General features: G+C 43.2%; 2 protein-coding genes and 1 pseudogene across 6 annotated transcripts in view; 2 read left to right on the top strand and 1 right to left on the bottom strand.

Moving 5' to 3' along the window:
* On the top strand, positions 1–136 carry LOC148359143 (U2 spliceosomal RNA; annotated as a pseudogene).
* Positions 137–9,017: 8,881 nt separating this feature from the next.
* Positions 9,018–25,707, top strand: part of sh3tc2 (SH3 domain and tetratricopeptide repeats 2) — a 28,569-nt gene continuing 11,879 nt past the window's right edge. Inside the window, exons 1-13 of one of the 5 annotated variants that reach the window (XM_088344242.1) lie at positions 9,018–9,316; positions 9,521–9,593; positions 12,236–12,320; positions 14,428–14,526; positions 21,315–21,446; positions 22,675–22,802; positions 22,936–23,041; positions 23,150–23,293; positions 23,869–24,064; positions 24,198–24,271; positions 24,643–24,838; positions 25,019–25,155; positions 25,235–25,285. In XM_088344242.1, coding sequence (XP_088200368.1) covers positions 12,296–12,320; positions 14,428–14,526; positions 21,315–21,446; positions 22,675–22,802; positions 22,936–23,041; positions 23,150–23,293; positions 23,869–24,064; positions 24,198–24,271; positions 24,643–24,838; positions 25,019–25,155; positions 25,235–25,285 — 1,288 coding nt within the window. In that variant the 5' untranslated portion in view covers positions 9,018–9,316; positions 9,521–9,593; positions 12,236–12,295. Of the gene's footprint in view, positions 9,317–9,520; positions 9,594–10,762; positions 10,829–11,834; positions 12,321–14,427; positions 14,527–21,314; positions 21,447–22,674; positions 22,803–22,935; positions 23,042–23,149; positions 23,294–23,868; positions 24,065–24,197; positions 24,272–24,642; positions 24,839–25,018; positions 25,156–25,234; positions 25,286–25,707 lie in introns of those variants that run through there. The other 4 variants (XM_088344244.1, XM_088344245.1, XM_088344246.1 and 1 more) reach the window with 4 other exon arrangements.
* The window catches only part of adrb2a (adrenoceptor beta 2, surface a), a 92,876-nt gene continuing 80,145 nt past the window's right edge, over positions 12,977–25,707 (bottom strand). The window contains exon 4 of the mRNA XM_088344248.1: positions 12,977–13,204. Within this exon, the coding sequence (XP_088200374.1) occupies positions 13,199–13,204 (6 nt within the window). The 3' untranslated portion in view covers positions 12,977–13,198. The remainder of the gene's footprint in view (positions 13,205–25,707) is intronic.

Below are 25,707 nucleotides of genomic sequence, written 5' to 3'. Positions count from 1 at the left end.
TGCACTGTCAAGGGCCCTTATGAGGCTTTGAAGATATGGATTGATTTTTGCAATTGGGAGTTGGAATAAGCGCTTGCTCTGTCCACCCCACGCATCGGCCCGGTATTGCAGTACCTCCGGGAACGGTGCAATGCGCATTGACCACTTCTTGGCCCTGTGGCTAGGACCTTGACTCAGCCTCTTGGCTGGAGCAAGTGTCTCGGCCTATTGGCTTCGTAGTGTATTGTGATTTGACCGATAAAAGATAATGGATAATTGATAAAGAATATAGAACAATAAACCTCAACAAGATCACGGCCTGAGGAAGCCAACAGCACCACGTCATCTGCAAAAAGCAGTGACGCAATGCTGAGGCCCCCAAACCGGACTCCATCCCCGCCAAGGCTGCGCCTAGAAATTCTGTCCATAAAAGTTATGAACAGAATCGGTGACAAAGGGCAGCCCTGGCGGAGCCCAACCCTCACCGGGAACGAATCCGACTTACTGCCGACAATGCGGACCAGACTCTGGCACCAGGCATACAGAGACCGCACAGCCCGGATAAGACTGTGCGGTACCCCGTACTCCCGAAACACCCCCCACAGGGCCTCCCGAGGAACACGGTCGAATGCCTTCTCCAAGTCCACAAAACACATGTAGACCGGACAGGCAAACTCCCATGCACCCTCAAAGACCCTGCAGAGTGTATAGAGCTGGTCCAGTGTTCCACGACCAGGACGAAAACCACACTGTTCCTCCTGAATCCGAGATTCGACTTCCTGGCGGACCCTCCTCTCCAGTACCCCTGAATAGACCTTACCAGGGAGGCTGAGAAGTGTGATTCCCCTGTAGTTGAAACACACTCTCCGGTCCCCCTTCTTAAAGACGGGAACCACCACCCCAGTTTGCCAGTCCAGAGGCACTGTCCCCGATGTCCACGCGATGTTGCAGAGGCGTGTCAACCATGACACGCCCACAACATCCAGATTGATTGATTGATTGATTATTGCTCCAGCGAAGGTCGGGGGGTCCCGTCCCTGTGCGTTGAGCCGACCAGATGAACCGGGTTTTTCCAATGCTGGCGGTTTTGAGCCAGCTGTTCTGCATCCTCTACAGCAACTCCGTGTTGTTGGAGGTCACCCGCAACGATGTCGAGCCATCGAGTGCGGGGTTTCCCTCGTGGTCGTCTCCAGCCTGTGGCCTTTGGGTCAAACTGGAGAATGTCTCGTGTCGGATGGTCTGGTGGTAGACGAAGGACATGGCCAAACCAGCCGGTGCGGCGTTGGGTGACCAAGGAAGATGCTCGGGGCTGGCACGTGCGGGCCCTGAGCTCTTTATTGGAGACTCGCTGGGGCCATCTGATGTTCTCGATGGTTCTGAGAGCCCTGCTATCAAAACCGTCGATTCTTGTGGCCAGGGTGTCGTTCAGGGGACATGTTTCTGAGCCATAAAGCAGGATAGAGAGTACGGCGAGGTTGTAAATGCGGAGCTTCGTCTTGCGTGCCGCCAGAGTGGTTTCCAGAGAGACTGCAGAGCAGATGCTGCCAGGGCTCTTCTGCGGAGAATCTCTGGTTTTAGGTCCCCATTGTCTGTCACCATGGACCCCAGATGCACAAAGCTCTTGACAGGCTCTACGATGTCGCTATCAATTTGGATGGGAGGTGGATCTGGTCCATCACCGACATACATGAATTTGGTTTTCATCCAACTCACTTGGAGGCCAAGCCGCGCTGCCTCTTCCCTGTAAATGCTCAGAGCGTCTCTCAGCTGGCTGTAGGAAGTGCTGAGCATGATGGTGTCGTCAGCATACTCCAGGTCAGTCAGGTGGTAGTTGCCGAAAGACACTCCGGGGATGCGCTCACTAACCCTGAACATCATATGGTCGATGATGCAATTAAAAAGGTCGGGAGCAGCCACGCAGCCTTGACGAACGCCGCTGGAGATAGTAAACCAGTCGGAGTCAATGCCGTTGATACGGACACAGCACTCTGCATTGCTGTAGAGCAGCTTGAACAGGGCTATGATCTTGGGTGGTGCTCCGAGAGCTTGGAGGATGTTCCAGAGTGAAGGGTGGCAGACGGTGTCAAAGGCGGCCTTCAGATCAATGAATCGGATATACAGATGGCGATCTTTACAGAATTCACGGGTCTTCTCTATCAGCAAACGGACGGCAGAGATGTGGTCCGTTGTAGAGCGGTTGGGCATAAAGCCAGCCTGCTGGGGACGGCGGCAGCTTCTGATTGCTGGAAGGGCACAGCTGAGCAAGATCCTGGTAAAGACCTTGCCCGGGATGGAGAGTAAGGTTATACCTCTGTGGTTTCCACAGACAAGCCTGTCACCCTTGCATTTCCAGAAGGGCATGATGACTCCTCTGGTCCAGTTGTTGGGCAGCTGCTCCGATTCCCACACCTGGTTGAATAGGCAGGTTAGCCACTCCACCATGCCATCACCGCCGGCCTTGAGCATCTCACCGGTAATGGCACAGATGCCAGGGGCTTTCTTTGTGTTCAGCTTCTTCAGAGCAGCTCTCACTTCCTCGGGTGTTACAGGTTCTGTGCAGCAGGCGTCGCTAGGAGCTGCCGTGTTTGCAGCCACTAGGAGGGTGGGATCAGCCGGGATGGTGCTGTGCTGAAAGAGGAGGCTAAAGTGCTCCTTCCAGCGCGCGAGGCAGTTGGCTTCTGTCATGATGAGGTTGCCGTCTGAGTCTTTTACCAGGGCTGTCTTCATGTGTGGGCTGCTACGGGCTTGGCGTAGTAGACTGAACACGCGGCTCATGTTGTTGTTGTTGGCCGCGGACTCAAGCGGTTGGGCTTCTGCCTGCCAAAACCTCTCCCTATCTTCAGCGATGGCCACATTGCGCAGGCGGTTCAGTCTCCGATACTCCGTGAGGTCGCCTCACGCCGCTGGTCTATGATGTTGAGTGTCCTCTCTGACATCCAGGGCATTCTCGGGGAGGATCGCGGGCGTCCGAGGACATTGTGAGCAGACTGGAGGACACTTTCCTTGAAGGCCGCCCAGTCTGTCAGCTTGTCAGGAGCCAGGGCATCGAGAGTGCGGCGGATGGAGCAACTGAAGTCTCTGGTGATGTTGGGGTTGCTAAGTCGGGAGGTGTCGGGGCGAGGCAGAGTCTTGTGTTGGTTGGCTCGGAGCTTTAGCTTGAGCTGGGCCACCAGCAGACGATGGTCTGTATTGCCAAGCTGTGCTCCTCTGAACACCCGGCAGTTGGTTACAAACGACTTCCAGCGTCGTGATATCAGGATATGGTCCAATGCATTCCTGGTTCTGCCATCTGGGCTGTACCACGTCCAGTGATGGATGCGTTTCCGGGGAAACCAGGTGTCAGCAACACAGAGGTTGTTTTGGTGGCAGAGGAGGAGGAGGCGGTTGCCATTGTCGTTTGTTGTGCTGTCAACGAAGGTGGTGCCGACAGGTGAGTCGGGGGACCGATCATTGCTCAATAGAGTGGCGTTGGCATCAGTGAGGATGATGGTGACGTCCTGTGGTGGGGCTTGGTCGACAGCCTGGTGGAGTTGGTCAAAGAACGCGTCCTTTGCATCCTCATCAGCGACATCGGTGGGGGCGTAGGCGACGATCATTGTCATCTTTCCGTGATGGTGGAGGAAGCGAGCAGACAGTAGTCTGTCGCTTATGGGTGTCCAGCTGATGAGGGACCTCCGGAGGGCTTTTGGAATGGCAAGAGCCACACCGTAAAGGCCGGTCCGACTCTCTGGGCCACTCCAGATGTAGCAATGGTTGCCAGCTGTTGTTTCACCATTGCCTTGCCATCATTCTTCACAGAGCCCTGCCAGGGTGATGTTATAGCGACAGAGCTCTCGGGACATTCCAGGTGGCGACACGGGTCTTATGACGGAGGTCGATCTGTACTCGTTGGTCGGGGGCAGGCTGGGGTCCGTTACCGTGTTGGTCAGTCCGGTTTCTTTCTCTGGTCAGTTTCATAACAAAGGGGGTTACTCCTGGGTGAGTTGTTAGCCCTCCGCAGGATAGTCGGTTGGTGGGGCTGCCACCTCACAGCGTACCGACACGCTGGGTTCTTTGTTTGTCTGGAACCTACCCCGGAGACCGGCCCGCCATGGGTGACCCTACAAGGAGCAAGCTCCCGACGGTATCGCTCTCCAGGGTCACTGGAACACGCAAGCCCCCTCGCCGCATCAAAGCCAGACCCATCCCAGGGGGACAACATCCAGAGCCTTAATGAAATCCGGGCGGATCTCATCGACCCCTGGGGCCCTGCCACCGAGGAGTTTTTTGACCACCTCGGTGACTTCAACCCCAGTGATACGAGAGCCCAACCCAGAGTCCTCAGGTTCTGCTTCCCCAGAGGAAGACGTGTCGGTGGGATTGAGGAGGTCTTCGAAGTACTCTGCCACCGATTCACAACGTCCCGGGACGAGGTCAGCAGCGCCCCATCGGCACTATACACAGTGTCAATGGCACACCGCTTCCCCCCCCTAAGACGCCGGATGGTGGACCAGAATTTCCTCAAAGCCGTTCGGAAGTCGGCTTCCATGGCCTCGCCAAACTGCTCCCAAGCCCGAGTTTTTGCCTCGGCAACCGCCGAAGCCGCATTCCGCTTGGCCAGCGGATACCTGCCAGCTGCTTCCAGAGTCCCACAGGCCAGGAAGGCCCGATAAGACTCCTTCTTCAGCTTGACGGCATCCTTCACCGCCGGTGACCACCAACGGGTCTGAGGGTTGCCGCCGCGGCAGGCACCGACTACCTTACGGCCACAGCTCCGATCAGCCGCTTCGACAATGGAGGCGCGGAACATGGTCCACTCGGACTCAATGTCCCCCGCCTCCCTCGGAACATGGTCAAAATTCTGCCGGAGGTGTGAATTGAAACTTCCCTTGACAGGAGATTCTGCCAGCCGTTCCCAACAGACCCTCACAACACGCTTGGGTCTGCCGGGTCGGGCCGGCATCTTCCCCCACCATCAAAGCCAACTCACCACCAGGTGGTGATCAGTTGACAGCTCCGCCCCTCTCTTCACCCGAGTGTCCAGAACATGCGGCCGCAGGTCCGACGAAACTACGACAAAGTCGATCATCGAACTACGGCCTAGGGTGTCCTGGTACCAAGTGCACATATGGACACCCTTATGTCTGAACATGGTGTTCATTATGGACAAACCATACAGGGCACAGAAGTCCAATAACGAAAGGGGGGCCGTTCTTCCCAATCACGCCCCTCCAGGTCTCACTGTCATTGCCCACGTGAGCGTTGAAGTCTCCCAGCAGTACGGGTGAGTCCCCAGGGGGCGCGCTCTCAAGCACACCCTCTAAGGACTCCAAGAAGGGTGGGAACTCCAAACTGCTATTTGGTGCATAAGCACAAACAACAGTCAGGACCCGTCCCCCCACCCGAAGGCGGAGGGAGGCTACCCTCTCGTCTACTGGGGTGAACCCCAACGTACAGGCGCCGAGCCGTGGAGCAATTAATATGCCCACACCGGCTCTGCGCCTCTCACCACGGGCAACTCCAGAGTGGAAGAGAGTCCAACCCCTCTCGAGAGGACTGGTACCAGAGCCCAAGCCGTGCGTAGAGGTGAGTCCGACTATATCTAGTCGGAATTTCTCAACCTCACGCACCAACTCGGGCTCCTTCCCTGCCAGAGAGGTAACGTTCCATGTCCCAAAAGCCAGTTTCTGTAGCCGGGGATCGTCGCGCCAACGACCCCTCCCTTGGCCGCTACCCAGCTCTCTGCGCACCCGACCCCTTTGGCCCCTCCTACAGGTGGTGAGCCCATGGGAAGACGGTCCCACGTCGTCCCTTCGGGCTGTGCCCGGCCGGCCCCCGTGGGTAAGGGTCCGGCCACCAGGCGCTCGCCAGCGGACCCCACCTCCAGGCCTGGCTCCAGAAGGGGGCCCCGGTAACCCGCGTCCGGGCGAGGGAAATCGAGGACCAAAGTTTGTGTCACCATAAGGGGTCTTCTGATCTGCGTTTTGTCTGGCCACTCACCTAGGACCTGTTTGCCATGGGTGACCCTACCAGGGGCTTGAAGCCCCCGACAACATAGCTCCTAGGATCATTGGGACACACAAACTTCTCCACCACGATAAGGTAGCAGATCAAAGAGGAGCTATATATAGTTATATATATGTATATATATATATATATATATATATATATATATATATATATATATATATATATATACATATACATATACATATATCACTCAATGATCGTGACAGTTCCCAGCATATATTTGTATATATATATATATATATATATATATATATATATATATATATATATATATATATATATATATATATAGTGGGGGTTGTAAGAGAGGGAGGCAGATCGATACATATATTGATATTATTGATATTAAGCATGAGCTTGGATTAGATCAATATTATCGTCCTGGGATCGATAATTTGCTCCTCCTAAAAGCACAACTCATTCATATAGATGATGCAGCCCTTTTATTTCTCACCCAGTGCCCTGGGCCACTCTTTAAGTTTATGGCTGAATATTTCAGTGATAGGTACAGTTTTGCACCTCACCATACCTGGCCTGCTGCTGCATCCCTACTGCCAGGACGAAGAGAGAGACACATTTATTCATGCACCCCTACCAGGAGCCAAAAATGACAGAAGCAAACAGGAAGCGTTAAGTGGACATTTTCTCAGCTAAGGCAAAGGACAATGCCGGGTGTTATTAGTGTGGTAAAGTGGTCTGCTACTGTGGCAACACTAAAGATTTACATAAAATCATGAAAATAAGCTCACCTTACAGAGAGAAATGAGCTGTCACCATATATGTAAACATGTTACTTTTCCTGAACAAAAACGTGTAAATCTGTTGTCACCATGGCAACAGAACCATTTTTCACATGAATCGTGTTATTTTCAAAATATCGTGCAAGAAAATATAGGTTAATTGTCTTGTCGACAATGCTATATGGAATTTGTATTTCGGTTATATTTCAGATTTTTTTTTGTTTGATTCTCTTTGTTTTTTTTCATACTGATAAAGTTTGTAAAGTATTGATTTGATAAAAATATAATCTTTTTTATTGCCTAAAATTATTGTCCTTTGTTTATTTCAACTATAAACAAACTCAAGGGGGGAAAGGTTCAATTACTCAATGATCGTGACAGTTCCCAGCAAAATGCAACTGTCTCGGATCGGTATCGACCGATACTACTCTGCCTTTATTTGGATCGGATCGATACCAAGATTTAACAGTATCGCCCACCCTATTTTGTACTCGTTCTTAAATCTGAGCATGCGGCTTTTAATCGTGTGCGCTCTATAGTCCGTAATTTTCAATATATTCAATCTATTAAATAATAGCCATTCGTTATCTTTGATTAATATGTTTTATACCACTAGGGGTTGCTATGTAATAAACATTGGGGCTTTAAAATCATTTTTGATGGGCAGGGTCATGTTAAGGCCCAGCATCTTTGGAATGCAAACTGTAATCCAACAGGTACGGTGACAACAAACCGGCTTGTATATGTGTGTGTGTGTCTTTCACTGTGTCCTCTTAAACTTGGGTAACTGGTGTTTGATAATGAGGAAATAAATGGTGTGCCTCATTCTAATGCTTACGCTCTAATTGTTTTCAAATGTTTTAAAATACCCAGTAAAATGAGCACTATCTTTGACGTTTAAGCCAGTGTTTCTCAACCAGTGTGCCATGAGATCTTGTTTAGCGTGCTGCAAGATATTGCCCAATTTCATCTTAACAAAAATGTAAGCCTTTGTTCAGTAGATTTGCTTTCTTCAAGAGATCAGCAGAGTACCTGTAACATACTTCCATATCAAAGAGTGGCAGCAAGTAATTGATTTCAATATGACAATTATTTGCTCATGGAGTATAATAATAATAATAATAATAATTTCCTTGTATTGTCATTCTGTGTAACAATGTACACAGAACGAAATGTCGATTGCACCTGACCCGTTGTCGCGAGCCGATGCAGCCGCAGCCAACAGAGGGCGCCGCCGACCACTTTTTAAGTCTTAGGAATGACTTGGCCGGGGCGCGAACCACCGACCTCCCAGTCTCAAAGCGGGCGCCTTACCATCTAGGCTACTGAGCTAGTACGGTATATTCAATAACTTATTTAGTTTCATGAAGCTGTTTAAGATTGCAGTGCAAAAAAAATAAAATAAAAATAAAACAAAGAAAAACATGTGGGCATATTTTGCTGTTTTTTATCATTATGTTTTACATTTACAAAAATAGATTGCTGGATTGTAGTGAAAATATTTTTTTGTTAATTATTCTTTTTATTATTTTCCAGAAAAAAATATATCAAAACATAAATAACAGGTTAAAGTATAGTCAGATAAAAATTATAACCAAAAAAATGAATACTCTGTATTACCCTCTGAGCTACGGCGACTACAAAAAGAAAAACATCACACTGCCAAACATGATAACTTAAGCTTTAAAAAATCATGGACTTGGACAAAAAATTAGTTTTTGAAGATTTCTGATGGAGGGTGTGCCTCTAGATTTCTTCTTATGTCTTATATCTTCTTAAGTTTCATGCCATGGCTCAAAAAAGGTTGGGAATCACTTACATGAAAATGAATATATAAATACCTAAAAACATTGCGTGAGCCATATAAATACATGAACACATAAATAAATCAGGTAATACCTAAATGTATAAAATAAATGTAATTTTAATGCAATATTGTAATTAATTTCGTACTTTTTTTATTTTGTCATTTATTTTGTTGTATAATTTATTACAAGACAATGTTATTTAAATCCACGAGCAACGGAACTGGTTGAGCTCCTCAAACAAGTTCATCACTAATCACACGTTCAGGCAATTCACCCACCTTATCAGTTAAATTACATTTTTGGACAAAATATACAACAAAATACGTGATAAAATACACGACAATATAATTGAACAAATAATTCCGAAATAAATCATTAAAAATAAACGAAAAAGCTCTGATCCTGAATTCGCCCATGTGATATATATTTGTCGAAAACTATTTATTGATAAATTCATTTCAACAGGTTACGCCGTCTGGCGAAGAGGAAGAGTTGACTGCTCACGCGCTCCTGGGAAGTGAGAGCGACATGAGGGAGGAGTTGTCATTCCCAGTCACTGACAGGCCATGTTGGGCTGTCTCTGTGGTGTTTGTTGGTAAATTAAATCAGAGTTGCGGGGGAATTCGGACTTTACTTCGTTTTTTGTCGTGGGTTTGATATTTCACGTAAGCTTGCTAGTTAGTTAGCTGAGTTGGGGAAAGCTCGCCCCACGCAAGCAGGCAGCGATACACACGTGTTGTGTCAGCACGAGAAGAATGGCTTAAAGAGGGATCCGAAAAGGTATACAACATTCCTCACTTTACTCTTTTGTCCAAAAATCCCTGTTGTTAAATATAAACTTTGTGCTAACCAAATGTAATTGTCTAGGAGGAAAGGGAATGTGTGCTAATACAACTAGTCTTTTAGCATACATTTTTGTATATCACGTTTTCCAGAGCCTGAACCCCAATCATCTAAAATGTAACTGTTTATGTGTTGTCCCAGTGCCACTCTGCAGCAGTGTGGGTGGGGATCTCCCTGCAAAACACACAGGCATGCAAGTGAGCTAAAACTAGGGGTAAGTCTATAATGATCTACCATTCTTCTCATATTACCAGACCTCACCTTTTAAATTTATAAATACAAATCAATAAACAGCTACTCTCAAAGCTTTATTCCCTTCATTCACACAAGTATGCCTCATCTTAGGTTTTGCTTGCATGTTGGCAAAATTGAACTTCAGCCTTCAATGTGTGAAAGATCGCTTAGCTAACTGATGGTATGTGACTGCGTATACGGCCACACAAGCGTTATCTCTGACTTATCTCGTTTTCAATGACACGGGACATAACATAGTTCAGTGTGTTCTGTGCTGCTATTTGTGAGAGGAATTTGATGTCCCAGTGGTCAACTCTGGCTCCACCCGCAGCTGTTGTTTTAGGATATTTTGACTTTTACCTCTAACCAAAAATCACATTACGATTTTGTCTTTATCTCTGTGTTGTTGTGTGTTTTTATTTCTCTTGACAACTCTTGTCTACATTTTGGTTTGTTGATATTGACGTGCATGTGACCATGTCAGGGTGGAGCAAAGTTCTTATTAGATTACTTAGAATCGGTTGTGCTCTGAGAATAAGTCTTTTGACATCCATTTAGGGTACAAGCAAACAGTTCCAAACTGTTTACGGCTTACTCACAAGATGCATAAATAAGGTCATGAGCCGCTCATACATCAAATAAAAGAACATTGACTGTCACGGTCTCTTTGACCATTAGTGCTCTAAACCAGTGTTTTCAACAACTCTGCCATGGCACACTGTTGTACCACAAGATATTATCAGGTGTGCTGTGGGAAATTTTCCAATTTGTGTTCCTGTGTGTTCTAGCTCCTGGCAGGGTAATCGTGTATTACTCTTCCATACCATAAGCGGCAGCAGGTTGCTAAATGCCTTGTGCTTGGAGACAAGCAAAATAGTGAGAGAAAGACTGAAAGCTGAAAAGGAAGAGCTTCCTGTGCGTCCTACCTTGATTCCTGCCAGGTTATCAGCTCTGTGTTTATCCAAACAGGTCCAGGTTTCACACTGAGTGAATACAAGTATGAAAGATCATAAAGTACTTTATTTGTTTGTTAATTTGATTCATTTTCAAGATGTTGTAACACTTCAGTGTTAAAAACACTTATATTGTTAGTTTAAGCTTTTCTTTTTACCTCCGCACTTTCAGACGGTGGTGTTCTGGGGTATTTTTTCAATGAAAGAAGTATGCCTTTGCTCGAAGCTTGAGACCTACAGATACAGAAGGAATGTCCATCTTGTGAGTCCACCCTTTGTTGTGTGTTATTTAGAGGCAAAGTAATGTCACAATATTTCTGCACACTCGAGGAAACTGGGGATCCTGTCACGAGGCATACTGTGATGACAGTGATGGGTCATTGTGATTTTCAAGTAAATTTGATGTCCTAACTGACATGTTTTTGTGGTTGATTAGGCCTATCTTAACAATGCGTGTTAAAATTAGAACCTGGTCACAACATTGAAATAACATAGTAATAATATAAGGTATTTTAAAATGGATAATCAAACTGGTAGCCCTTCACACCAATAGTTAACAAGAAGTATCTCTCAGCTTTTAAAAGGTTCTTCACCTGTAATGTAGAGTGCATATGTCAAAGGAAAGACCTGCAGTTCACCTAAGGCCCTTTAGAATGATTTATTCGGCCCCTTAGATGATTATGGTTTACCAGGATTAATTGTGTATATATTTTCATTGTACGTTAATTCTCCGTCCACTTTATTTTATTGTGATTTAGTGAATGACAGAAATTAGTTCAGTTTTTCCTTCTTTTAAATGATTTTCACTCACCTCGCTAAAATATAAAACACAGCCAATACTGACTTCTGTCATTTAATGTTCATGTATTAGGGATTTTTATTTCAATGTAAAGATTTGATAAGCTCAAACAATGATGCACACTCTTCATTGTGCTTGCAGAATAACTTTGGCTTTGTGTGTGTGATCGCCTACCTTAATTACTTATCAGAGGGCACAGAAATTTGGGATGTGGATAAACTGATCCTTTATCTATACCACCAGGCTCCGCTCCCTTCTCTTTTCTCTGTGACCTTGTCGCTTCACTGTGCAGTTCTGCAATTATCTCAGCAAGTCACACAAAAGAAACACACAATGTCTATTGTCACACATTCTAAGCATATTTTAACAGCCAACTCCACCCCCTCACACAAACACTCACATTAACGCACTACGTGCACACGCTCGATAGGGGGAAATCTCTGAATGTGTGAGGTCTGCCCCACACACTCATGATGAATTGGAGAGAGTGCTTTGTGCAAGAGAGAGAGGCTGGTGGGTGGAGGTGAATGGACAGAAAAAGACGGGACTGCAGTGTGGAGCCGGACAACAGACAGAAAAAGAGATGCAGCTTGTAAAGAAGGAACACTCAACATGGATGGTGCGGGGGACAGAGAGAAATATTAAGCAGGGTAAGAATAGGAGTGCAGAAACTGGAAACGGAAACAGGCCGGTCCAGCAGAGAGGAAGCAAGTGAACTGTTGTTTCAGAGGAAGGAGGTAACTAATGGGATGGCATTGATCCCAGGGAGCTGCAGCTTCCTGGGCCAGATGGCGTCTTGTTGCTGCAGACCGCTGCTCAACAACTCCTGCTGTGGCCCCTTCATCAAAATGTGCCTCTCCTCCTTCACAGGTTGGTCCCAACCCACGTGGCCATCCTGTCATGTAGTAGTGGAGTAGTTTTTTGTGCAACATGGGTAACGCATTAAGCCATGAAGGTAATGTTGAAGGGAATTGTGTGTGTATGTGTGTGTGTACCGGTATGTCGTAAAAGCATGTGAGCCTGCAAGTGTGAACCAACTGGTTCTGTCAGTGCTATGTGTTGTGTCGTGGAATGGAAGAGAATGGGCTCTTGTCCTCTCCCAACATCATACCTTTTTGTATTGTCTGGTCAAGTTGTGTACTGGATTCTCTCTTTGTGAAAGCTTCGCAGGATACCTTAGTACTGACACAGCATGTTGAAAAAGAAGGAAAGTGCAGACGTCTGCTGTAATTTGCTTAATGTATCGTACTTTCTTGACTACAAGATGAGCAGACAAAAACAAAATTTGCCTGAAATTTAAACATGCACCTTTTAATCCAGCGCTCCATATTTTTCATAAAAAGTTAGAAATGCGTTACCATTTTTGTGCAATCATTAATCAGCTGACAAATTTTTATCGCTGACCAAAACACGATCAATGTTGGCGACGGGGATCAAACCAAATCGCGGCAGGAAGGACGCTAAGTCTTCTCCAATAAATCACGAGGGATCAATGTTGGGCAAGTTACTTTAAGTCAAGTCAAGTCATCTTTATTTGTATAGCCCTAAATCACGAAGAGTCTCAAAGGGCTTCACAGATTATTACACAGACTATTTTTCAGCCGACGAGAAGAGTAGGTTATTCATATGTTATGGAGTAGAAGTGAGTTTTAAGTTTAGATTTAAACATTTCCACTGAGGTTGCAGATCGGATCTCAGGGGGAAGAGCATTCCATAGCACCGGTGCCCGGATGGAGAACGCTCTCGAACCAGCAGAACACTTCTTTGCTCTTGGGATCACCAGAAGACCGGCACTCTCAGATCGTAGGCTTCGGACCGGGACATAGGGGCAAATCAGATCTGAAAGATAAGAGGGAGCAAGTCCATGTATGATTTTGTACAATACTAAGAGAACCTTGAAGACTAAGAGAACCTTGAAGAACCTTTAAAAAACTAATACGTTACAGTTACTCACTACTTCTTCCAAAAAGTAACTGATTTGGTAACTGAGTTACTCTATAGTTAAAGTAACTAGTTACCAGGGAGAGTAACTATTGGCGTTACTTTTAAAATAAATTGTATGTCAAAGAATTGAAAATTTTCCAAGCAGTACTCTGGTCAGTTAATTAGAGAAGTACAGACAGGTTAATGTAATATCTATTGCACCTCATCAGCAACAGATTGAGCCTACACTTGAAGTGCAAAAAAAACTGTAAACAATATGATAAAATAGCAATTAGCAGTAAACAATATGAAGTGAGTTTAATAAATTAAATCCAACTCAAATGGTCCATTAAAGAAATGAGAATTCCAACTTTTTTTTTTTTTTCTTTTTTTTTAATAGAGAACCGGCTCTTTCGGCTCCCAAACAGCTCTTAAGGTTGTTTTTGTTGTTCAGTCCATATGTTACCATATATTATGTATTATGATAAATGACTTAAAAAGAAAAATAAAGCCAAATTAACACTTAAACAGTAGCACCGAAAAACAGGATGATAGAAAAACTTTCCACAACGCCGTCCTCTCATTTCAGTTCAGACCGACCAAATTACTTCCCACAACGCCTTTCTCGTCATTCAGTTCTAAATCTCATGCACTGTGTAAAGACTTTGCGAGTAAGCTGACCCAATAAGAACAACAATACGCTGAGGTCTAGGTTAGATTCCCTTTGCGTCTATTGTTATGCAATTGTGGCCAGTGATATATTCTTATTTACCAATCAATGCGCAAATTCTGCCTTTTATTAATTTTAGTGCAACCCTTGAATTCCATGCACCTAATAATCCGATTTGCCTTATATATGTAATAAATATCACAAAGACCATTTTTTTGAAGATGTGCCTTAATTAATCCCGTTCGCCTTATAGTGTGGAATATACAGTGTGTCTGAAAGCAAGCGCAGATTCTTGAGTAAGGTTCGAGTTTCCCGTGTACGTCATAAATATCACCTTGACAATGTGCACTCTACAGACAAACCCAGTCTCAATACTAACATTTTGTTTTAGCAGCACCTGTCCCTTCCACTTCCTGTTTAGAAGCATCTGTATTTATGAAAAGTATTGATTTGTTTTCATTTTCCTCAGACATATCTCCTGCTGAGCTAGATGCCCTGTGGAGGGAACCAGCATATACTCTCAGCGGGGGCCCCGAACACTTTTCAGGAAATTGCATCATGACCGAAGGTAGGATACGTTGCATGGCACCTAAAATAAAATGTTACACTACATTATTTTGCGAGAAAGTTGAAAACTGTTATACATACATTGTAATCTGATTAGTAATAGGATTTTTCCTCTCATATTTAGTTTAAGTATTTACTATATAATTCTTTTACTTATAACAGATGTGTTTGATGGTTATTTTATTTCCCGATTATATTTTTTACCTTATTTTGTTTAGAAAACAAAACAAAAACATGGATTGTCTTTACTGTAGCCTTTCTTGTTGGAAACCCAATACTGTACTCTGCCCAGCCTAACCCAGACCCTAACTTGTATGGTAAACAATACTTTATGGTAACCAAAATTTGACTTATTACTAAACCGAAAATAAGCTACAAACTAATCAACGATTCAAGAAAATCATGCAATGTTAAATCGTTGGTGCACATTCTTTCTGCTCTGTGAACCAAAGTATGTGAATCCTCTTTGACCTCATTAGGAGGAGCTATAATAGTATCTCTCTGGTTCACAGAGATGAACAATAGTAGCAGTACTTATCGTGATGAATGTGTACTGTAGGCTGACTTTTGTTGCCCAAATATTAAATAATTTTTTAAATTTAGTTTGTCTCAATCCATACATTTTCAATTGATTGAAAACATTAAACCCCCACTTAATTCACATTTTGAAAACAAAGTTTAATGATTAAAAAATACTGCAAAATGTTAAGACTGCAATGACATATTTTAAATCTGATGTCATACAAACAACATATTTGGCTCATGCAAACAATAGCCATTATTTGCTCGTGACTAACTTTCTTATGTGCATCACATAACCAATTAGTAGTAACTGTTCATTAATAATCAGCACCATCTTTGAGTTAAATACAATTTAATCCTTATATTCCTTACTTTGATTTCACCATTCAGCATCTTTTTATGTTTGATTTCTAGAATGTCTAATAAATTGATATATTGCCTAGCCCTACATATGCCACACTAATTTCGCATGCGCTGAACTCTTTAAAAATGTGGGTAACTTCTAAGTGTTAGAGGTCCTGTCCGGTGTTTCATAAAACTTTAAATAAAACCAGTTGACTACTAATTCAAAATTTAAAGTGACATTATTATTCCCATACTAGCTGTGTGAAATATTGAGGAAGTAAATGCTCTTCAAAGCACACGATAAAAAAGTTGATGAAAGAGCGAATACCATTTCTATCTATTCTATCCACCTCGGTCATATCCCTCAAGAGGGTTGACCGACAGCAAGACAAACACATACAATAACAAAGAAAATAAAAAGGAAAAAAAGCAAAAAAAACACACACAAAAACTTTTGGACCATGGCCAACCCAATTGCCCAAACGCCCATACAAGTTAGGCACCTCGGCACCTAAGTCGGTCATGCTTTCGTCCCTCCAGATGAAATGGGACACCAGAAAGCGGCCATGTCACTCGGGTCAGGGTGACACAACACACTCTTTTGTTCAACAGCAGGGCCCGACAGCTTTCACTGGTTTGCCCCTGCCGCATCATACGGGTGCCCAGCCCATCCATAAGAACGCGTCCACAATCCCACTATCCTTTCACAACACCTCCACTCCTTTCTATCACCAACAAGAGCTCTAGCTTCCATTATATTTAGACCTCTTTCCTGCAGTGCACTCATAACACCATCCATCCACGTCAATCGCGGTCTTCCTTTTGGTCTCCTTCCATTAAATTCTGCTCTGTAGATCCTCTTCAACATTTGCTCCTCATCCTCCTCTCCATGTGTCCAAACCAACTGAGTACTCTCTTATCAACACGCTTGCTCAGTTCGACGACTACTCCAGTTCTGTCTCTCGCAATTTCATTTCTCAATCTAACCAATCTTGTCACTCCTAACATAGCCCTCAAACACTTTGTCTCAAAAGCATTCAATTTCCTTCTTAAATCTGCGTTCAGGCTCCAAGTCTCTGCACCATACAACACAGTCGGCACAATCACTCTCATACAGTCCTCTCTTAACATCCATACTCATACTCTTGTTGTTCATCACTCTCCTCAGAGCACCCAAAACCTTGCTTCCTTGATTCACTCTGTGCAATACCTCGCACTCCATTCCACCAACTGCAGCCACATCACAACCCAAGAACCTAAAGCTTTCAACTTCTTCCAGCCCCCGTCCCTGCAACCCTATTTATAATGCCATGCCCACTGCATCACATGAACACTTCATCACCTTACTCTTCCGAACATTGACACAACTTACGCCTATCACATACTCTTCCAAACTCCAACCATTTCTAGATTACCGTATTTTCACGACCGTAGGGCGTATCGTGTTAAAGGGTGTAGTCTCCGTAGCGGGTTCTAGTTCTGTATTTAACACAGATACAGGGCGTACTGCACGATAGAACGCTGGTGCCTTCTGTTGTGGCTGTTGTTGTGCTAAAATCCGACTCCCCTTCGCATAATCTATAAACTTATTATATAGACCACAATCACTTTTTTGTTTGTATCACGGCAACTAATATTCTATGATAAACACATTATACAGACTACGATCGCGAAACACGTTCTGTCGAAAGCATAGTGTGCTTTCACGCGAAGGGGTTCAGATTTTGCAGGAGCGTCGAATTAAGGCACAATATCTCTCACAGCTGTTCGATTTCCATGATCTTTCTTATACTGTAGAAATCTCATACAAGTCGCATTTAGTTGAAATGTCAACGATCTCACAAAAACATTGAATTTCACCCAGTTTTAGGTACTACTCTGCCAAGGCTCGTACCTGTGACCTCCCAGTTTACATGAGACACAGGGCGCACTGCACGATTGGCCACCCCTGCCCTATACTGGAAATTTGTATCAATTAATTAAGTGTAAAACGATGCAAGTGGCCATAGGCTGTTTTGTGCTCCCTTTCCTATTGAAATGTAATCTTAGTACAACCCGTTTCACTTTGATATAAATTCTACCTAATTGCCAGTTCCGAGGTCGTGAGTTCGAACCCCCTGTGTGGAGTTCTCATGTTCTCCCCGTGCTTGCGTGGGTTTCCTCCGGCCACTCCGGTTTCCTCCGGCCACTCCGGTTTCCTCCCACATTCCAAAAACATGCATGTCAGGTTAATTGGCCGGTCCAGATTGTCCCTAGGTGTGACTGAGCAAGTGAGTTGTCTGTCTAGGTATGCCCTGCGACTGGCTGGCAACCAGTTCAGGGTGTCCCCTGCCCACTGCCCGAAGATAGCTGGGATGGGCTCCAGCACCCCCGCGACCCTACTAAGGATGAGCGGTGCAGATAATGGATGGATGGATGCTAATCATGACTCAAAATTGGTATACTTTTTTTCAGTCTGCAATGTGTTTTAACTGCAGCATTTGAAAATCGGCCTGTTGGTGGACCGCTCCTTTTTTTTTTTTTTTTTTGAAAGTCATCACAAAATATTGTATTCAAATTTCTACTGTGGGACCATTGTAGGTCTGGTGGTCACTAGTATTTTTAGTTTGAGACCCTTGCTCTAATGCAGTGCTTTTAAATTATTTTCTGTCATACACCCACCCTCAAAAGAAGAAATCCTCTCGTGCAGACAACTAGATTTCAATAAAATGTTGTCACTGCCGTGAACAAGCAGTGGCGCTTATTCCTGAAGCAACACCCACATCTAGTTGTGGTTAACAATACTTGCATTCAATAATGCTACAGGAAAGATATTTAAAAAGAACATTCAGCACAAGATAAACCCCCCTGCCTGGCAAGGAACCAGACTAAATGATTGGCATTTTAGGCCCAACCCAACCCAAATTTCAGGTCAGGCAGGTTTTGGCCTCCGGTCCTAAGAACTTACCTTTAATTCTTATGCAAACAGTTTACTCCTGGTTCAGACAGGTGTTTTTCTTTAAAAAGTTGGATTACAGTCTAGGTCCGTCCGTTTGTTATCTGCACCGCTTATCCTGAGTAGGGTCGGCGGGGTGCTGGAGCCCATCCCAGCTATCTCCGGGCAGGGGACACCCTGAACTGGTTGCCAGCCAGTCGCAGGCCACACAGAGACGGACAACTCGCTCGTTCATTCACACCTAGGGATGATTTGGACCGGCCAATTAACCTGAAGGTATTTTTGTCATATATCTAATCAAGAGAACTCAAAGTGTCATCAGGATTAGCTTTGTGATGTCATTGCAGCAGAATTTGCACAGCACTCGCAACCAGTTTATGTATAAAATTCAGAATCAATAATTAAAATATATTTGCTTTGGGAGGTCTTCATTGACTTGAAAAGCGCTATATAAATGCAGACCATTTACCTTTTGCAAATGCTTCATACCGGCCAGTTTTCACGGGCTCCTGCCACCCTTTTCACAAAGAAGGGTACAAAGCCCAGCGTGTGGATGTCGTCTCTTTTGTCGTTGAATGAGGTGCGAGCGGAAACATAAAATGGAGCGATGCTGGGCAGCACTGCGCAAATTTGTAAGGTATGCTTCTTGCAATTTCTTTACAGATAACATTTTATCAACAGTGAAATACGCTTTTGCCTTTCGAGTGACATGGCCGCTTTCTTGTGTCCCGTTTCATCTAGATGGATGAAAGAATGACCAACTTGGGAGCCGAGCTGCTTAACTTGGTTGGGTGTTTGGGCATTTGAGTTGGCCATGGTTCAAAAATGTTTGTGTGTGTTTTTTGCTACTTTTTCCTTTTTTTACACTCTTTGTTTTTGTATGTGTTTGTCTTGCTGTTGGTCACCCTTCTCGAGGGATATGACCAGGGTAGACGGATAAATAGATATAAATACGCTTTTTAAAATATTTTCATTTTTATTTTTTTAACGCAACAATGAAAGATGTTTTTTGTCATCGTGTGGTCTCCTTGTCTGAACCAGTGGTAAAAGCCTCGTTTTCTACATTTTGACCTCAGCAAGTGAGGTTTATGTGAGGGCCCGGTCAACCATTGCAATGGAACCGATTTCATCCGTTACAGTACCTCTTAATGGAAGTTTGGTGTACTTAATAGTCTGATAAAATGTGTAACAGTTTTGGCTAATTGCCAAAACTTGTTATTCAGCCTTTCATGTCAGGCATTGACATGCTTCATCTTTTGCAGCACTTGAATTCAACATCAAATAAGTGGCAGAGCTCAGAACATTAGGAACTTACCCCACTAACCTCATCTGAGCATGTGTTCATCAACAAGACAGTGTTGCAGATCTTAAATTCTTTCACGGCAACTTGTCTTGTAAATATTTTAATGAACTCGAGAAGGTGTTGATACATGTGATCGTACATTTCAAGCTCTAGGTTGGGCTCAATCCGTGGCTCAGTTGTAAAATGGATGTTTTTTGGGATCTCAAAGAAAAACAGTAAAAAATGATTTACTTTTTTTCTGTATCTGAATAATTTCAGTTGATGTATAAACATCTCTCATCTCATCTCATTAGCTGCACCGCTTATCCTCAGTAGGGTCGCGGGGGTGCTGAAGCCCATCCCAGCAATCATCGGGCAGCGGCACCCTGAACTGGTTGCCAGCCAATCGCAGGGCACACAGGGACAGACAACTCGCTCGCTCAATCACACCTAGGGACAATTTGGACCGGCCAATCCACCTGAAATGCATGTCTTTGGAATGTGGGAGGAAACCGGAGTGCAAGCACGGGGAGAACATACAAACTCCGCACAGGAAGTCTGGTAGCTGGATTTGAACCCACACAGGAGGTTCCCAAGACCTTAGAACTGTCCCACACACGTGCTAACCACTGCGCCGCCGTGCTGCCATGTATAAACATGTCAAACATTCTTAATTGAAAATGCACAAAGCGTTAATAAACAGAATACTTTCTTTTTGCGAGCAATCATGACTTAATGAGACAAATACTCATAAGTTTATTCTGTTTTGAATATTGGACGACTGCAAAGAGTATTGCATAGGATGCCTCTTCTTTATTTTGATTTATTGCACACTGTTGTTCGTTGTTTTGACTATTATGCACGCAGATAATATTCACTATCAGACAGTCATGTTGGTGTTCTTTAATTTCCGCACCTTTTTAGGGCGGATCTTGTTTTTGTGCAGACTGCTGGCTGTGTAGTTTACAATGGCACACATTCATCATAGATCTTGCTTCTTGATTATGCTATAAAAACGCCCCAGATTGATACGTTTTAATTTCAAATGTACAATATTTTGTTTCAGGGGAGCATTCCCCAGACACCCCTTTATACTGTCCACCCAACAAGTTGTCACAAAATTCGATGAAAACACTGGGAGGTTTTTAGAAACGGGTAGGAATTTCTTATTGAAGGTTGGCTCCTCCGCTGTTCTCCTTTTGAGTTCAACATTCATTGATGTCTTTGCTCCTTATTTTGAGTGTCTACTACTTAATTAGGTACCAAAAGCACAAAACAAGGTTAAAGCCTATTCACACAAGACTTCAGACTGGAAGCCCAATTTATCAAGAAGCAATCTAAAGTGAATTATCAGAAGTGAAATAAGCCTTGCAAAGAAGAGCTTTATGCCCACAAATAGCTCTGCGGGCAGTTGGGAGTTTTTCTGTTCCCTTTGAAGGACACACCAACAAGAACAATGTCTTGTGAAACTGGTCCAAAGAAAATCAACTCAGAGTATGATATTTTCTTCTGAACATAATCAATACAAATTACATAGCTCCTTGTTCACCTGTACTGTATTGTTGCAACAGATCAAGCTTGGGATCTCTTAGCAGCAACTTTTGTCCTTTACTGCTCATGAAGTATTTGAACTCCTGTCATGGATAACTGACGATCCATGCATTCATTCTTATGTGTTGTGATATTAAAATGAGGTATTTTTTAGGTGTGGGTGAGGATGATGATGGTCCCCCAGTGGAGTCGGGTGAAGGAGAGCCAGAGCCAGACAACTACTGGAAAAGGAAAGAAGCCTTTCTGAAAGGAAGTCGGGTTACGCAAGGAGAAAAATGCTCCTCAGGCAATTATTTTTTGATGCACAATATATAAGGATATCTCACTAATAACTTGGCTAACCACACCCAAATCTGGACAGTATGATCTTGTCACTTGGCGGTTTGTATGATTTTCAGCCCTGTTCCTGGCTATCAAAATGTTCTTTCTATGTCGTCACTCTTCTTTTGCGGAAGCACTGCCCGCATCTATCTTACAATGACTGCATACTGGGAATAGCTCTCTGTAATATTTTTATGACAAAAAGGCACTTTTAGGAATGAAAGTGTTAAATGGCTATTTCACCTATAAAAAGTCGTATGTACTTAGGCTACTACGTTTGATCAATATACATACGTTGGATGTTTTGAAACGTATAAATATTTCTATCGCCTAACTTTTTAAATATTTCATAAATATAAATCACATTTTGTGAGCCAATTAGTATGTGTTTACCTGTTGAAAAATTGTTTACCCCTACCACATACCTGATGATGCCATTTGGACACAAGGAGACACAATATAATCGTAAATCTGATACCTTACTTGAAATGAGGCCAGTAGATACCCTACTTCAATGATATCAGTTTTCACCATTCCATAGTATTTTAGTACCCTTTTCTCCCCTCTACCTTTTGGGGCCAATCCGGTTTTTGAGAGCCGCATGTCCTGCATGTTTTTGGAGTTTCTCTGCTGTAATACATGTGATTTCAATCACCTCAATCATTATCAAGCTCCCACACACAGCTTGCTAACAAGCTGAAACTTTTGCATCACCTTGTTTGGAGAAGAGAAACCTCCAAAACGTGCAGGACATTTGGCTCTCGATGACCGGGTTGGCCACCCCTGCCCTATACTGGATAGAAGATTGATGCACCTGTGCTGTATTGAAATGAGTTATGGGGTTTTAGTCAAGTATGCTGACTGGACACATTTACCTCCATAGTGTTCTGGATCCATCATACTCAGCTGTTTCCGCTTTTCAAATGGATTTAAATCGCCACATGGAGAGTCCAGACAGGAATGTAATAGCTTTGTTATTCCTCAAGGGACGATGGTGGTTCTTAAAAAGAATCTCACAGTAATATGAGCTGCCACAGAAAATCTTGATCGAACTTTTTTAAGTCTTCCTGCTGCTTGGAGGCTGTAAAGCTATTCCTTTTACTTGTTTAAAATGCTTTATGAAAACAATAATGAATAACAGCTGTTTTGGATTTTTTTCTTTTATTTGATTTGATATTATCTATCCCCTTTAGAAGTTATGCTCTTTTTTACCGGACGCCGACGATCTAGTATGGACCCTGACCGGGCTCTCCAGGAGGCTCTGCGCACCCGGCTACGAGTAGTTGAGAGTAACAGCAAATATGTAATCCAGTTATTTAAGGTGAGAGTAAAATACATGTATACATAGACACAGAATCATAGCCATCAATCTGAGCCGTCATTTCAAGTATTAAACAATGCATTGTATTGGTCACCTATGCTCTTGCTCTAACAAGGAGTTTTCATTTTTGCAGGACTTGTCTGCACGCCTGGTGTCCATTCATGCAGAGAAGGACAGTTTTGTCCTCACATTCAAAACCGTTGAGGAACTTTGGAAATTTTCAACATATCTAGCATTAGGTAGATTTTGTTTCAGGCTAAACTTTGATTTTTTAATTTATTTTTTCCACTATGTGAGGCTTTTGTTGTTGGGTGTTAACAAGAGTATTTGTCTATACTGAATGTCAGGTTATGTTGCACGGTGCTTGGAGAACTTCCTTTGTGATCAATCCTTCTGGCTGGAGCCAAAACTGCTCAGCGACTTGGAGATTAATGTTAAAGTAGATGAGGATCATCTGGCCACACTCTATCTAGAGCTATTAATCCAAGAAGGTAAACAAAAACATTATTCACAGGGAATTATTTTATCAGTAATTGACCCAGTCTTTATTAAGTGTACTTGGGTTCTTTGAAATAATGCTATTCAGGCAAAAATTATCCTTATCGGTTTGACATGTCTGTATTTGAGTCCATTATATTTGTATGTTTCTATCTTAAACACCAGAGTCAAATTATATTCATCAATAATAAAGGCTTGCTGATAACTTGATCAGTAAAATTTTGTGCATTGGAGGAGGGAAATTTGAAGTATAGTATAACACTAAAGACTTTGTATTCAAAGTCCAGCTTTAACTTGTCCATACAGATTTGGCTTCCATATTTTACATGAAAGGACCACTTTATACGTTTTTTTTAACCTGTTGTAATTCAGGATAATGAAGACCTCATTTAAGGACGGTCTTTTAGCGAATAGTTAGTCTGCAGAACTTCCAAACAGTGATATTTGCTTGAAACTTGGTTTGAATTAAGAACATTGGCTGTTTTGTTCATATTTACTGTCTATCAAACAAAAATGTGTATCTTTAAGGTTCTCTGAAAGTAACACCAATTAATGGACATCCTTTCAGGTTCTTTCTTTGCTAAGGCACTGTGCACACAAATTGACGAGGATGATGAAGATCAGCTGTCTTTCAAAAAGAATGATCTTTTAGTGGTAAAGGACACAGGACATGAAAACATGTGGGAGGGGACGCTTCTCTCCACTGGTTGTCATGGCTTAGTTCCCATCACTGCCACTCAGCCTCTTCCTTACCCGTTCTATCAGTGAGATTTCTCTATTCAATTTTTGTTGAGATAGTTTTACAATGCAGTATGAAAAACTTGTTATGTTTTATTGTGGTGATTATGTGGCCAGATGAGGTATTCATTTTTTTAATGTTTTCTCCCCTTTGGTCAGATGGTTCCTGAGAAATTACCCATGCTATGCAGGTTGCTCGCCAACAGAAAAGGAGCTGTTTGAACATCCACTTGGTAGAACCATAAACACACATGTGCACACCCAAAGACACACAGTTGAGGAAGAGGAACGATACCACAATATTAGGTGTACTGTTCAAATGCAATAAACCCACTTTAGGCCAGTTAAGTTATCTCCTATCTAAATTTGGAACGACAATGAGCGAAAACATCTTCTTGAGTACCAGCTTTTATATTCTGTAAAACCTTATAAATAATATTGTAGTTTTTCTCTTAGGAGTCTAACAGCTAACCTGTATTTGCTATAAAAATATTTAGATGGAAGTTAGAAAAAATAAAAAATAAAATCAAACTGACCTGTTTAGAACCATGAATGAAAAATGAATAATCCTGACTATTCTTTTTCTCTTTTACAAACATACCAGTGACAGGTTCATGTGTTGCCGTGGTGGACTACAGTCCGGTGGTTCATGATGAGCTCCAGCTAAACCAAGGGGATGCTATAGAGATTCAAGGCCTGCTTGTTCGAGGACTTGATGTCTTCATAGGAAAAAAATCTTCCACTGGTCATACTGGCTTTGTCAACAAAGCTCACATAAAGCCTCTGGATGCCATTCCCCTGTAAGTAGATTTCACGTAATTTCCTGCATACAACATTTAATCTTTAATCCACATCAGTCGCCTCATGTCATGTGTTGCTTATCTCAATGAATGTTGCGTTAGTGTCCTCTAGAAAATGTGCAAAGTGTGAGAACATTGTGGTCAGATCTCGAATGAGAATGCTTTCTTTGTCCTGCACAGGGACAGACATTTGGTCTTTCTGGCCGAGGAGGAGCGAACCATGCTGGCTCAGACAAGCCTTTTTAGTTCCGAGCTGTATGATAGCAGTTTAATGGAAAGGCTTTTCTCATCTGACCTCAGCTCTGTGTACAGGCTAGGTAATCCTCTGAACACTTGTTAATAAGGATTTTATTTTGGTGTCAAACATAGTTAAACCGTCAGTCTGTGTGTCTGCAGACAGGCTTGATGATTCTGACTTCATGTACATCAGGAATCGCCCAAAACATGGTAAACAGTTAATTACTGTTACGTTGTATTTTTTTTTCATCCTCGGTTGTGTTTTGCCAATTATTCTTGGATTGTCTTCAGCTCACCTTTGACCTTAGAAAGGCTAATACGTTTTAGCAAGTCATTAGTACCCACACTGCCATGGACTTTTATATTGTATGATAGCACAATTAGATGCATTTCAATCACGAGGGAATTTTAAAGTTATTAACTAGTGAATAAAACAATGACTATAAATTGTTTTAATGTTCAATTTAGTTTCTGTCTAATGATGTCTGTTTCAAAGCACCACCTCGGCATGTTCCTGACACTTATTGTCCATGTGAGGGCACTGATAATTTTGCACTTAACGTCTTATTCAAATTGTGTGGGCTGGTTCCCTTCTGCTAGATCACTAGTTTATTTATATTTTTCAGGACAAC

Source organism: Urocampus carinirostris, chromosome 9 (assembly GCF_059441175.1).
Source record: "Urocampus carinirostris isolate Australia breed hairy pipefish chromosome 9, RoL_Ucar_1.0, whole genome shotgun sequence".
Classification (NCBI taxonomy): Eukaryota; Metazoa; Chordata; class Actinopteri; order Syngnathiformes; family Syngnathidae; genus Urocampus; species Urocampus carinirostris.
Note: the sequence above shows the minus strand (reverse complement) of the source record. Positions and strands in the feature narration are given on the sequence as shown.